Below are 15,177 nucleotides of genomic sequence, written 5' to 3' on the forward strand. Positions count from 1 at the left end.
TACATTCCAGGAATTTTAAGCTGGTCTTAAGTGGCATGTATGTCTAGACTCTTGTGTTTAAAAAGTCTTTAGAATGTACTAAACATTACATCTGTCCACACCCCAAGAAAAAAGCGGACAAAGCAGAGCTAAACAGGAGATAGAACCGTGCAAAACTCCATTTGTAAATAACAGTAGGATGTAACACATACGATCAGGTAAAGAGACAAGAGTAATGTAGTAGAAAAGATAACCCAATAAGTGGAAGAGCAAGACAGATTCCAGAGAGCTGTTACCACCTATAGAGTTTCAAGAGATTGTCTGGGATTAGGTAGATTATAACGGACCATTATGTTAATGTCTGTGTTAATTACCTGGTGCTTAGTGTCTTAAGTGCTAATGTACTTTTGTTCTCAGGGTTGTCTCTTAAGATGTTTTGTAAATTTGAGCAGGAGAACTGAGAGACCGGAAAGAGAATGATGTTTTTCTGTAGAAAATGTTCTCCTACCTGTGTTCTAGTATCTCTGTCCTTTATCTTTATTCCATGATCGCTCTTTCTGGTGCGTATTTTTGTCTGGTGTTGCCCACATAGTTTCCACGCTGGCATTTGGTGCACTGGATGAGGTATACCACAGTCTGGGATAGACGTATGCAGCATCTGTGAATTCAGTTGTTTCCAGTGTGGAGGGTATTGATCACTGTGGCAGTAGAGATGACCTGACCGGTTTTGCACCTATTGTTAAGGCAGGATTGGGTCCTATGAAAGGCCTGTTGATCATAGGAGTTCACTTCTGATGATGAGTTGGGCAACGTTAGGGGGCTGTTTGAAAGCCTAGTACCACTGGATGCTTCTCCTTAATTGCCCTTAAAGTTGTGGCATAAGAACATAAGAAGTGCCACACTGGGTCAGATTAATGGTCCATCTAGCACAGTATCCTGTGTTTCACAGTGGCAGGAGTGGATGCTTTAGAGGGAGAGCACTGAACAGGGTACAGCTAGAGTGATCTGCTGTTCATTACTCTCCCTGGCATCCATCGCCACTGGCAATCCCTTGCAGTTGAGGATGATTGTCTTCTGCAGTTGTTTTATCCGTGGGTTTGAAGGTGGATTACAGGTCAATCTGGGATTGACAGGTCCTACTGCAACTCACACAAGTGTTTCCATGGGGACTGGGTGGCTCTGGATTCTTGGTTCAGTGTGCAACAGTGAAACAGTGTGTTTCTGCTGCTCCCGCTGTTCTGTCTCCTGTTGTCATCATGAGGTTTCAAAGTCCTAAGATCTTTGCAGCAGACTCTTCCTCCAGTTGGGGTGATCCTGCACAATACTCTCTCATGAGTTGATGTTGCTTTTTTTTTCAAACTGGCCTTGAAAACATCCTTGAAGCACTTTCTCTGCTATCCTCTTCAGCGTATGCCTTGACTGAGCTAGGAGAATAAAACTTGCTTCATGAATCTGGAGTCAGATATCTGAATGATGTGACCAGTTCAGTGAAATTGATGTTGGACTAGACAACCTTCTTGTAATTGCTGCCTTCATGCCAGTTCATGACTAGGAGCTTCCAGGCCTCAAAATCCTTCTCCTGTCGTCACTAACTGGTTGCCAAAGAGCTTGAAATATATGCTAAATCTGTTTTCATGGAAGATGCTTGTGAGTTCTTTTATCTTGGAGAAACTGCTACACATCAGCTTCCACGTGGGACCTTGATCCAATGGCAAAGAGGCCAAGATAATTGGAGATCTTGTTCCACTGCAGCCTTCATCTGCCTTCACAGCTCTTGAGATTCTAACATCCTCTTCCACCTGCTCTGCTGTTGAGGACTTGTAAACCCATGGCTGAGGGCTGGACAGGCTTTTTATAGTAGAGACCTATACTTGCCGTGTTATAGTGCTGTCAGAGGATATATGTGGCTTTCCAGGAAGGAGAGTATTGCCATCTGCTGCCCCAACCTTATCTTGGTGGTGATGCCACTGCTTGGTTTGTGACTACTTATTTGTCAGCATCACCCCTGCTTATTTCACAGATAACCTTTCCTGAAGGTCACTCCAGTATCTGCCACCTGTGGACAAGCTGGGTAGTAGCACAGCATCCACCATCATTGATTTAAAGGTGTCAGAAGAAATATCTCTAACTGTTCTATTTAATAGATACCATATTTACTTGATAAAATCCCCTCCCCCACCATCAGCATACTGGGAAAAAAGCTCCTTAACTCATAATTGCATGTAAGAAAAACTTACGAAATACTTTGATGCAAAAAGCAGTATGTGCTCAATAATGGAAACCAACCATGAAACTGAATAAATTCAGTTAATATTGACCATGGCTATAAAACATATTGTCCATATTGGACAAACATGTTGATAAGAACCTATTACAAAAATGAGTTGGTACAACCTGCTTAAATAACTTATATATTAGTCTATCTTATTTTTTAAAATAATTTTTTCATGTTCCAAGCCAAATCAGCCAAATCAAGTAATCTATCACAAAAATAAGTTGGTCCAACCTACCTGAATAACATAGATATTAGTACCCATTGAGTGCAGGTCCCCTCAGCACTGACTCTTTTAAAAAAGTCATGATGAGTTACTACACTGAATACATTTCATCTTCCTCTTCACTCCCACAGCTGAGCTGCACCTTCTTTCCCATTTCTAATGATTCCTGTTTCTTTACCAGCTTTAAATGTCTGGCAAACATTGCCAAATGGGGCTCCAAACCATTTGCCCAGAATCTCTATGTCACTCCTCTCTCAGCTTGTTGCATATGATTAGTGTGGGCCTACTTTCCATGAAGTGGAGTTGGATCAGGTTGGCCTGTGCCTCATCTGTGTGTAAATTTTGGAGGATCCCAGGACTCATGACAAGAACACCCAGTTCTAGTGCTGAGTGTGGTGTTAATTAGCACAAGGATCCTTTGTGGAGGGTATCTGGAGTACACATATGTACTGAGTGAGCAGTGCTTAGCTGTGGAGTCACCATGACTTTAAATGCTGTTGACTCTGCAGGGGCCCAGCCAAATGATCACTAGGCTAAATTTAGACCCTTTTGGTTCTGGTTTAATATCATGCACAAAGACACATGGCACAGGATCTTCTAACTTCCCCCTAGCGGGGAAGAGGGTGATGACAGCAAGGAAGAGGAAGAGACAAATGGAACTGAGGACAGCAACACCGACAGCAGTAGCGGGTCCTCCAGTGGGAGCTAGAGTGACAGTCACATGGACGAAAGGTGAACTGAGTATGTGACCCTGCAAGCAGGGTGGGGATGAAAGAAAGGGGTTGCTTGGTTTGAGAGACCAGAGTTTGTTTGTGGGTGCAGCACGCAGTGTGGATATTGTAACGGGTCTGGGTGGCCAGCGGGCCTTTGAATGGGTGCATGGGCTGCACGGACGCAATTTCTATAATGGGCTAAGGTTTTCTTTGCGGAGTGATACTTGGTGTGTAGTTATATATAACATCGTGTGTGTGTGTGTGTGTGTGTGTGTGTATATATATTACAAAAAGAAAAAGTTTGTTCAACCTTTGGTATAGGTATTCCATAAACACACTTTGTGGCACCTATATATGTATAAATAAGCCCTGAATTGATGCATTTTACCTTTTTTGAAGCTGCTACAAATTTTAGCACAGGTATTCCATAAGCACACTTTTAAGCAAAGGTAAAAATGTATCAATTCTGAGTGATCTAAGTCTCTGGATACTATATGCAAATTACCACTGGTATGTTTATTTCAAGATCAGTGGGCATGTCTACATGAGGCACTTGATGCCCATTGCATTAATTCTATTGTATGTTAGTGTGGCTGGGAAAAACCATGGTAATACACTGATGTGCAGTAGATTAGTGTACTAGGCATTAAGCATCACAAAAAAGCATTCATCTGTGCTAATGCACAGTACCTTTAGTCCAATGGGTGTTAAACATCACATAAAAAGTGTTCATCTGTGGTAATGTGCAATAGAGCCAATTATGGCGCATTAAGTTAGTACCTGTTATTAGAGGTACTAAACTTAGTGTGCCATAATTATGGTGCATTAATGAATGTGTAGTTTGCTCTTAACTTCCCTGGGCTCAGGGAGAGTAGGGTTTGAAATTAAGGACAGGGGGAAGGGGCTGAAGAGGGAAGAGGGTCTGGGGGCAGAGGGCAAGAAGGCTACCTGATCCCCCAGATTTATTTTCTCTGCTGTATCAGTGGGAGGGGGACACATTCAAGGCAGATCTCCACTAATTAGATTCTATAACTGGAAAATGATAACAAATTTATACATTTTTCATATATAGAATCTTATTATTTGGGGGGCGTCTTATATTCAGGGTTGTCTTATATTTGAGTAAATGTGGTATTAATACATCTATCCAGTGAGCTTGAGTCCAGTTAGTAGCATAGCTTGGGTAGAACTAGCTGGAACTATTTCTGTCAAGATCTGGTCATTTTCAAGTACAGGCTGTAACTGATGATCTTTCTTATGGGGTTAAATGTGAGAAGGTAGGTGACAAGCAAGTCAGTCGGAGTTTTCTTCTTGTATGGTAACACATTGCTGTGAATATTTGGGTGACTTTCTCAAAGATACAGTCTACTCCTCTGTTGGAGTATCCTTGCTGGGTAAAGGTAGTTTTCAGTTTAGCAAAGTGGCTATCACGAGTATTCTCCTCAGAGTAGATGTGGTGGTATCTGAGGACCTGACTATAATTACAGCTTTTTTGATGTGTTTTGGATGATCACTGTTTTTGTGGATGTAAGTGTGGTGGTCCATAATTTTTTGTATATGATGGTTCATAGGGTGCCATCTTGGATATAGATCATGGTATCGAGAAAGTTATGTTAGCATAGCAATATTCCAGAGAGAATTTGACTGAAGGGTGGTAGTTGTTGAATCTGTGGTAGAAGTCAATAAGCAAGTCCAGGTGTTCAGTTCAGATGAAGAAAATATCATATATGTAATGCAGGTTTGGTGGCACACTTTAAAAAAAAATTCTTCTCTAGATAGCTCATGAAGAGGTTGGCATATTGGGGAGCCATTGTTATGCCCACTGCTGTGCCCAGGGTTTGGTGAAAGTGTTTACTGCACAAAGGCAGCCTGGAGTTTTGCATAGGCCTTGTTCTATTTGCTATTTAGCTCTGCTGTGTCTGCTTTCTTCTCAGAGTCCTGAAGAAGGCAGCATGGTGCCTAAAAGCTTGTCTATGTCCCTCCCAACTATATGTTTTTTTTCAGTAAAAGATATCTACAGAAATCCTTGCCCCTCACACTTTTCCTCGATCATCACGGCTACGGCATCCCCTCAATTCCAAGAAACTTCAAAACAGTTTGTTACTAGGTAAAAAAGGAAAGGAGGTTAACACTCACCTTCAGATCATCCAGGTTAGAAGGCAGAGGGCCTGGTTTCATAGAAGACACACAGCTCTGTCCTGAAAAAGTAGTTTTCACTGAAGAAAGAGGGGTATTGTTCACAGGAGTTGATGAAGAGTTTGAGCTTTTGACCATTTGTTCACTTGAATGCCTGAAATGACAGTGGATATGTTTATTGTAAGAACACCCAGTTTTGGTAACAGCACTCAGTGCCATATTTACTGCTACCAACTTGGATAGCCGGAGGAGAGCCCCTCCAGAGCGACAGCATGGCTTTGTGGCTACCTTGGAGATTTCTCTTATTGCTTAAAGGTATGTCTGAAGGGCTAACAGGTGCCAGGAGGTTACGCACTCAATTGAGAAGGGGATTGTAAAGAATATTGGAGACCCAAGAAAAGGACATGGAAGAGCTCCAGCAAAGATCTCAGGAGGAGCCCGCAGAACTTTACCCCATTTTTGCCTGTACAGTTGAGCTGGAGACGTTGTATTGAGGATGTTTAGTATTCAACATTATTATTATTATTTTTAATTTTGTATCCGAGTCCAAATTAGTCAAAACTAATTCCAAATCCAAGAGCGCAGAACCGTAAGTGGCCCTACTACCGGCAAACATCCTCCACCTGCACCTGGGGCTTCAGATGCTTCCAAAACCTTTGGCGGGCATCCTACATGCAGGCCCAAGCCTGGAAGCTTGGGGTTTTGAAGTCCCCGAGTTTTGCTTGCCCTCAGCCATAAGGCCGTCAGAGCAAGCAAGGGAGGAGACTCCCATTTCCAGAAACTGGGCTTAAAGCTGCTGCACCTTGGCGGGTACTGAACCACACCAGAAGAGCAGTTCTCCTGCAAAGCGGTTCAGGAAAACTGCCTTTTTGGACACAGATACATGGTATTTCCCCTGCCAGGTTAAGAAGCCACTACGCTTGATATGAGCCTTCAAGTTAATTTAATGGATTCTCAGAAATGAGGGATGACTGGCCAATAGGAACATGAATAAGGTTGTGATGGGGCCACATTTGCAAGTCTCCCACACAGAGCAGAGAGCTCGTACAAACAGGCACACAGGCATAAACATGGAAACTGCATGGAAAACGTAGGTGGTCAGAGAAGCAACTCTGGGACCCTCAGAATAATGAGCAGAGGCTGCTGACTCACTTAAGCTGAGCTTGGTGGATTCCTTGATAGCTGAAGTGCTGCTGCTGCTGCTGTTGGCTGAGGATTTGCAGCTGCAGAAAGAGCTGCTGCTGCTGGAGGAGTCTGGCATAGGCTGAGTCCATGGGAGGAGGAGATTTCTCAGCCTTCTGGTCAGGTGGGATGTACTGGTGATACTTCAGCTTCTTCACTTTTGGCTTGGTATCCTTGGGCTTTTTGTGGCGGTTCTTGCTATCACCAGAAGACTTTGACTGTGTGTTGTAGAGAGAGAAGGACAGGGATTAGCTGAGAAATTAACCCCTGAGCTAGAGGCTGGTGAAGATGAAGTCATTCTTATCTGTAAATTTTAGTCATGTAAACAAGAGGAGGGCACATCCTGTCCCCTCACAGACACCGATCAGGGGATAAAAATATGTGATCCTAATGGTGGGGGCCTATTGGTCCATTCCTCCAGGTTGTTGCCAGACCAAACCCTGAACCTGCGTATGTGATGCACTTAATTCCAGTCATGCTAGAGTTACAGAGAGAGTCCAAGGGGAGTCCTCTGCCCAACAGTCTCTTTTGTCTTGCATCTGTAATCCTAATGTGTAACACCTACCCTTTTAGCCAGTAGACAATGTGGTAAAGTCTGATGATCAGAATCTAGGGAACTGCACATATTGGGACTGCTCTGGACTTGGAGATGTTGCTGTTTTGATTTTAATGCCTCAAATAGAAAATCCCCATGTGTAGTTGCCTAGATAATTAAAATCAATATAAAATGAGGGGATCCTCAGCTACCAAAGCTAAGATATGTCCCCTAGGTTTGAACAGACAGACTTTATACAAGTCCCAAAAGTCCACCCAGTTGGGTCTCCTTCAGACCAAAATGGATGCAAGTCCTATCCTTAGCCCAACCTACAGATACTCAACTCTCAGACCTGTCAGTGAGAGTTCATTAATTGTGGCTACTGGGTCAGTGCACAGGAGAAATCCAGCTAGGAATCCAGTAGTGGGGTAGATTAGCTCATTTCCTGTCTTGAAGAGATTAACCCTAGATGGGACAATTAGACCCAACACAGGACAGGGAAAAAGTAGCTCCTCAAATGAAGAGGTTGGGAGTCCTGGTGAACAAACAAGAGAGGAGGCTGCTGGAAGGGGAAGGTTCATTGAGAGTGAAGCACCGAGAAGCAAGCTAGGAACCAGTAACCACTCTGAACAGCGAATATCACGGTCCTCGCTATGCCCAGTGCTGCTAAGCAAGTAGACAGCTATGTGGTGTGCCAGGGTAAGGTTTTGCATATTCCTTCAGCACAACCCCAGGCAGCACCACTCTAGAGCAGATTTCTGTTGCACTTTACAGGCCCAAATGGAAGTTTCCAACTGTATAACTGAGAGTTTTTACATTTATGCATAGTTTGTGGTTCTGTTCTATGTCCAATGTAGGCACATAAACATCCACCGAGGTACTGAGCATGCAAAGAAGATTGCATACTAGCTCAGTGCTCTAACTGCAAGGCTGCAGATTAGATGTCATGCAGTCTCCCTCCAGTCCTTCTTTTGAATCTGGACCTCTATGCTGCCAACAGGGAGATACATGGGTTCGTGTAGAAAAGGACAAGCCAGAGTATATGAGGTTCAGTGAGATAGCTGCTGTCCTAGAAAGAAGCAGACCTTGATTTATAGTCTGAACAACTTGTTTTGAGTGGGGTAGACTTGTCCTTTCTCTCTTCTGTCCATTTCTATATGACTATTAAATGCAATGTGCACTAGTTCTGTTTCAAAAGAAGCACAGGAGTGGTGCCTGGATGCCTAGCCTGTTGTATGGTGATTAGAGCACAGTGCCAACACTGGAGAGACACGGATTCAAATTCTCTTGGCACAAAAAGGCCTAAAAAAAGGGTCTTCCACATCCTGGTGAAGTGCCTAACCACTAACGATTAGGTCTAAAACATGAGAGGGCCTCTCTCATTCCAGGCCAACATTTCAGTAATTATGTGTCCATGCTGCACAGAAAGCAGGATTTCAAACTGTGTACAAGTTTAAAAAATGATGGTGGTGGGTCTGGAAAACTACCATGTTGGTAGGAAAAGTAGAACAGGGTTCTGCTCCAAAAAGGGTTCTACCTTTTTTCTGAGGAGGCCTATGCAACTGGAAATTAGTCTGCAGGGCCTCCTCAGAAAAAAATGATCATTATCATCACCCCAGTTGTAAAGACCAATGACTACTACAGCTCTGGGAATGCAGGAGAACTCCATACTCCATAAAAGCAAGAGCATCATGAATCTCACACAAGGCTACACAGCACTTTCAGCCTGCAAGTTGCCATTGTTGAAATTCTCCACATTATCCTGTCATTAGAATCACTTCTACTTTGTTAGTTCAGCCTCTGTTTAGCTTGTTTTCGTCCAGGCTCAGAAATAGTTTGTATAACTAATCCCGACCCACTCAGAACCTCCCCCCCAAATTCCCTGCCAGCAAGGGCACGCGCTGTTTAACTCTGGGTTAAGTGGAATTGTTAATCAGAGTATTCAGTGCATTCAAACTCAGGTTGCAGAGAGGTTTCAGTTCAATTGCATTGAAAGGCTCCATTCCTAATGTTTGAAAAGCTGCAGAGTGTAGTGAGGCTGGATCGATAGCTTCTTCACTTAGAGCACTGAACTGAGCTAATAGGTGTGAGTGAGTGAGGTAAGACAAGGATCTTGGTTGCTTTACAGAGAGCTGGTTTTTGGCACTTCACTGGACAAACAGCTGGGAGAAGAGATAAGTCAACAATATGAGGCTCAAATTTCCCTTGCATGTATGAGAGGACAAATAGACTCCACCCCTGGGAGGACCATGAATGAAAACAAAGCAGAATATTTGGGTCATTATCTGCCATGGTGACCTGGGAGAAGAATTTTAACCAGGGAGGTGAAGTAAATATTAACAAGGTCCTTGTCCTCCAGTAGATAGCAGCACATCCTAACAGTTATGCCTGCCTTTACACAGCTCTGGGTGGGCTTTATTTTTGTGGGTTAAACATAATTTGAATATAAAATAAGAAAATGTAGATGAACTTCAACCAGCAAAACTCCACTCCTCATGTTATCTTTCTTAGGACTGTCTTGGTAAGGTGATGAGGAGGGTACGTTACCTTTACTGCCGTGGGCACTGGAAGTTGGTTATGCACCTGCTTTGGGCTTTCACACTGGCTACTTTGCACTGAAGTCAAATCAGTCACATTGTTTTCAGAGCCATGGGTATGAACCTGTAACTAAGAGTCAATTACCATTAGTAGGTAGCATTTAACCCCCAAGGAATATAGAAAGCATAAGGAAACCCATACTTTGCAATCCCATCATGGATCACAGCACCCCTAACTGTGCATGACTCTACCACCTTCCATGGATGAATAACAGCATTTCTATGGGAAGCAGAGATTGCCCTCCTTGAACATGCTTTGGTTGCCTGCCTCAGGCTCCAAAGCCCACAAGAAGAGCAGGAGGCTGACTGGGCTTCAGCAATAGCTCCTCAAGCTGGGGAATGTAAGGAGTAGGTATGGTGAAGCAGAGACTTTGATCCTGCGCTGAGACCACTGCTACTCTGATAGTAAATTCTCTTACTTTGTACCAAGGTCAGGCCTGGCACCATGTCTGGCAGCAGAGCTCCTCATTTGAGCACTCCGTGCTGACTGCATTGTCTCCTCAGGCACGACTATGGTGCACTGGGGCCTGAGAAGCCTCTAGCCCATGTCTAACCCTGTTCTCACCCCCAGGCAGCCTCAGCTTGCACATGTGCTAGCCTGTGCCAGGGCTTGTTTTTCCAACATACAAATGAGAATAAGGTTAACAGGACTGAGTAGCTAACATGCTGCGCCGCCAGCAGCAAAGCCGATGCCACAGAAACTGAGGGACTCTGCTCCTGCAGACCCTTTGCTGACACTTAAGCAGAGCACAGCCAAAGCCCATTTGGCAAAAACTCCTCCATCCAATAGAAAATGCCAGAAAAATGGAACAAAATCTTGTTCCCATCAAAGACCCTGATCTATGCCTGGGTCAGGAGGGCAGCCTGCTCTGGCAGTTTGCATGGGCCATATATGCAGATATTTTTAGAGTCTTATTCAGAACAAAGTGATTTCTAAGTTCAAGGCACAGCAAATCTTCCCATCTGTAGGTTCAAATGTCCCTGCCTCGGTTTATACAACTGAGACTGAAAGCATTTTATCAGTCCAGTACAATTAGACAAACCAAATAGACAATCATTTGGCTACTTGCCATAAGTACTTGGAAAATTGAAGCCCCCGGTGCCAAGTACATTGTGTAACAAAGGCATGGAAGTATAGAGGGTCATATAAGCCAAGAATCTGTCACTTCCAGGTTAACTATTGCTTGCGATCTTTCACAGGACACCCCTTTGCTCTCTGTGACCGCTGGAGGCTGATCACCCTGTTGTGATAGCCTGTGCATTTAGGACCAGATTCAGATACAGAAGTAGCTGCATCCATAGCTTTTCATGTCTTGAACAGGGTTGAAAAGAATCACACATAGTTGCCTAAGCCCTCTTACACGCATAGCAGATGAAACAGAATCTGGCCCCTGGAACGGGTCTTGCTCAAGGCTATCATACTAACCACTGTTTCACCAGCAGTTTTGAAGGGAAAGCACATGTTTGTTCCTGCAAGAATCTGAGTCTAGGCCCCCAGCTGTGTTGGTCCCTGCCAGGACACAGTTCCTGGGGTGTCAGGTAAGGGCCATGGAACTGACATCCCCTCTGCTGCGGAGTTGCCATGTGTCTACTGAAGTTGTCAGGTTCCTTTATCAGGTGCTCAGCACCTGTTGGAAGACAGCAATGCTCTGAATCTCCTGGAATAGCTTGCCTTCACCTACTCTCACATTGCTTATTGCATTCAAAGGTATTCATTTACTGACCAAAGGCAGCAAAAATTAACTCACTGAGGACTGGTGAAAGAGATTGCTTCTCCCAAAGCCATGTACCAATACCAAGAGATGCACTGGGATCCAGGGGCTATAACTCCAGAGGCAGCTGCTGGCAGCTGACTCCTAAATTCACAGAGATGCTATTTTAATTAAAAAAAGAGCCTTGCCCTGGAGCTGAGTTTTTAATCTGCTCTATGCCTGCTTCCATCCATTCACTAGGCCCCTCATTTTTTCTTGGTGTCTGGAAGGACTCTCCTTGTCCTCTCTCTTATTTCTTCTCCTTCCTACAGTTTCCAAGAAGAAAAGCTGACAGCTTCAAGCTCTCAAAGCTACCATCAAAGTGGGTGTGTTTACATCTGCAATTAATGTGCCTGAATTTTCTGAGCAGAAAATTCAGGCTCATTAAAGCACTCTTGGGCACACATCTACTTGTGCACCTGCATCAGGGGCAAACTGCACCCAACAGGATCCACACAAACCAGGCCAGGACTACTGCTGCCCTGCTCTGCCCCCCTGCCATGGGACCTCCAGGTTCTGCCAGGTGCCAGCTTGGGGAGGTGGGGGAAGCTATCCTGGTGCTGTGACTGCATGTGTGTGCGTGTGTGTGTGGAGTATACACAGCTAGCATTTGTGTGTATGTGTGTAGTATAGACAGCTAGCATTTGTAACTACTAGGTGCTGGAGAGAGGCTACAGCAGCCACACAGTAATCCCAAAACAACTTTTCTGGGTGCTCAGCTTTGCCTGACCAAGAGCATAAATGCCCCTGCTTCCTGGCACAATGTATCCATGGAGTCAGAGTGCTTGGGATACTGGGTTCATCACATGCTCAAATGTTCCCATTGGGCACAGAGAATAGGTTTCTCCATGTTGGCTCATAACACGTGAGCTCAGGCCCGCCACTGCGTACTTTCTTTGTTTACCTGAGTTGTTCCTGATGTGGCAGAGGAAATTGGCTCTGAGCTTTTAGTGCCTGCTGCTGACTCTGTGGAGCCTTGGGATTCTTCACCTCTGGCCTGCTCGGGGGACAAGTCATCATTGCTACTATCCTCTTCAAAGGCAAAGGCATCAGATGATTTAGAGAAGCTCACCTGGGTTCCTTAATTAATAAAACAACAGCAAAGTGTCAACAATGCATATGCAGAGAGTGTTAGCTGTTGCATGCAGCACGTCTCCCAAAATATCTCACTTGCTGTCCCAAACACCTCCACAAAAAAGAATGTCCGTGACTGTCATGGGGTACAGTAGGTACAGCCAGGTAGCAAGAGTGGATGGCCAATGCAAGGGAGGATGGTTAATGCAATGAATAATTGCATCTCAGGTCAAGACCATATTTTGGATAATCTTGAGCTGTATGTATATTGCATAGCATCTTGCATAGGGACATTCCCTGGAATGGCTTTGCTGAGTTCCGCCATTCGGATACAGAACCTGGTTTTTACATGCAATTGCCTCATGGGGGTGCCCAAAGCCAACCCCAAGAAGCTCATGCCAGATTGAGGTACATACATGCTTCAAACTGCTTAGAACTACAGTTGAAAGCTGATCTGAGAGGAGAGTCTGGAAGGGAGGAAGTACAGGTGGGCTATGCAGACACCACAACTGCCGAAACGAAAGCTTCTGCAGTGGGAATAGTGGGTTTATATTGTGGGCCAGCCTGAGATGAGGATCAGAGGGCACTGTTGAGAATGATGAAACCTGTGCCCCTGGAATCTACTTGTGCTTACAGTCTGTCAGTGGATCTCAAGTGAGGGACTGTGACACCCTTCCGGGGTGCTGCAGCGCAGGTAGTACCACAGCTAGGAGGAACTGCCTACATCCTTCCTGCAGCCCGTTTTAGTCTGACCCCTACACTCATCCCAGAAACAGGCAGGTGGGACTGTCCCACACCCCTCCCATGTTTCCAAGAGGAGCATACAGGGTCAGACTGGGAAGGGCTGTGGCAAGAGTGTATGCTCCAGCCGCAGATCATTAACACTGCTTGTCCAGAGGGGTCAGGCTGGGCTGGAGCAGCCGTTTGTACCTCCTGGCTGGAGAAGCTGAGTACAGGGACATCCAGGGCAGGTAAGATGATCCTCCTCCCCACTAGTCATACCGTTGCCCCCCAGATTTACAGGAGACATTTGTCCAGGGCATGAAACATATTAGTTATGCCTTTACTCCTGCTAGCTTTAGGCAGAAACATATGGCAGCACCCTGACTGCGAATCACTGAGATAAGCTGAGGCAATACAAAAGTGGTTCACAACTGGGGGTATGTTGAAATTGAAAAAAAGGTGTGAAGGGTGCTTTGACTCTGAAAAGGTTGAGGACCACTAGCAAGTACCATAGAAGGGCATTGATACATTTGAGTCGTTGCCCTTCAAACTGATTTTATTTCCAATTTCTGTTTATCTGCTTCTCATTCGTATATCCAGAGCTGGCTGCAGGGATCAGAATCTGGAAAATCAGGAGCTTTTCAAACCTGCTATTCCAACCCTCCAGAGATGATAAGATGCAGACTACTATCTTCCAATGGTCCAGATGGGGGAGTGATGGAGGCAGCTTGCTAGTGTGTGGCTCCCTCTCCTGGCTTAACACAACTGTGATGACAGCACTCAGAAGCATTTGTATTGGCTGTTAAGTGCAATGGTGTGCTTCAAGGGCTCTAGCTGAAGCAGAGAAAGGGGAAAATGGGGGTTTTCAGGGGCTGGGACAGGCAATGTAGGAGTTACTCTCCCACTTCAAGACGCAGTGTAAATTAAAGGCCCAATCCTGTTTCCCCTATTAGGCATCTACATGCACTTAAATGCATAAATGCAATTCTATTCCACCCTGTTTGAGTTCCTGAAAAAAACATTAAAGCTTCTATTTTTGTAATACACTGTCCTCTTAGCCTTAACACCAGGTCTTAAAAAAAGCAGCAAGAATGAGGAGGAGGAAAATCCACTTACTGAAGTTTTGCTTTGTTTTTCAGGGATTTGAGCTGGGTGAAAGAGAGTTGCACTTAGGTGCTTAAGTTCACTTACACATTTAATAGGTGGAATATAACGTAGCCCTGAGACTGTGAGGTATTTAGGACCATAGACAATCTGAACATGCATCTGATCAAGTGTGCTTCAATTCGTGGAAGCTTGTGCTCTCTATATATGTTTGTGTACACATACACACCCTTTGTTTAGTCTATAAGGTACAAATCTACCCTGCCCTCCATGTAGTTATGTGCCTGGAAAGGGAAAGAAGTCCTTAAACATGCAGGGTGTCTTTTTCATGGCCACCTTTCCAATACCACTCTGATTTGGGATTGAACCCTGATATGTCTGTACTATTGACTCTGTCTTCCTAGAAGCAGTGTGGCCTTCTCTCTGGTGCCAGGATGCTTACATCAGCAGAGTAAGTTGTGTTCTGTTATGTATGGTGGCAGAGTTTTCTTACATGCAAGCAGCCTAAACAACATTTGGAGTCTTGCCAGCAGCAGATGGACGCTTCCAGTACAGCAGCTGGGACACAAGACAGTCATTTATGAAAACTAGCCATTGTCTTCCCAAAGGAGACTTGGAAGGAGCTGTTGGCACAGACAAGAAGATTCAGGGGAAAGGGCCTTATGGGAATCTTTGGAGGTCATATAATGTCTCTAAATATAAACAAGTTTGTTGTTCATCACCAAAGAGCAGCGGTTCTCTTAGAGAGAATGCTGGCCTGTGGACAATGAGATTGATGGGTCTCACCATTATTTGCACTGGACACATGTCGAGATCACAGTCTTGAAGGCACTCGGGGCACTGCTTGTAGCCTCAGCTTATAGCCTCAGCAGAGGAATCTACCTT

General features: G+C 44.7%; 1 protein-coding gene across 8 annotated transcripts in view; it reads right to left on the reverse strand.

Annotated features, from left to right (window-relative positions):
* Window positions 1-15,177, reverse strand: part of MYOCD (myocardin) — a 120,672-nt gene that overhangs the window by 32,790 nt on the left and 72,705 nt on the right. For 6 of the 8 annotated variants that reach the window (XM_019501939.1, XM_019501910.1, XM_019501901.1 and 3 more), the window contains exons 6-9: window positions 12,296-12,471; window positions 9,591-9,710; window positions 6,479-6,726; window positions 5,327-5,480 (exon numbers count right to left, since the gene is read on the reverse strand). In XM_019501939.1, the coding sequence (XP_019357484.1) occupies window positions 5,327-5,480; window positions 6,479-6,726; window positions 9,591-9,710; window positions 12,296-12,471 (698 nt within the window). The remainder of the gene's footprint in view (window positions 1-5,326; window positions 5,481-6,478; window positions 6,727-9,590; window positions 9,711-12,295; window positions 12,472-15,177) is intronic. The other 2 variants (XM_019501920.1, XM_019501891.1) reach the window with 1 other exon arrangement.

Source organism: Gavialis gangeticus, unplaced genomic scaffold (genome assembly GCF_001723915.1).
Source record: "Gavialis gangeticus isolate Ggan-Ray unplaced genomic scaffold, GavGan_comp1, whole genome shotgun sequence".
Classification (NCBI taxonomy): domain Eukaryota; kingdom Metazoa; phylum Chordata; order Crocodylia; family Gavialidae; genus Gavialis; species Gavialis gangeticus.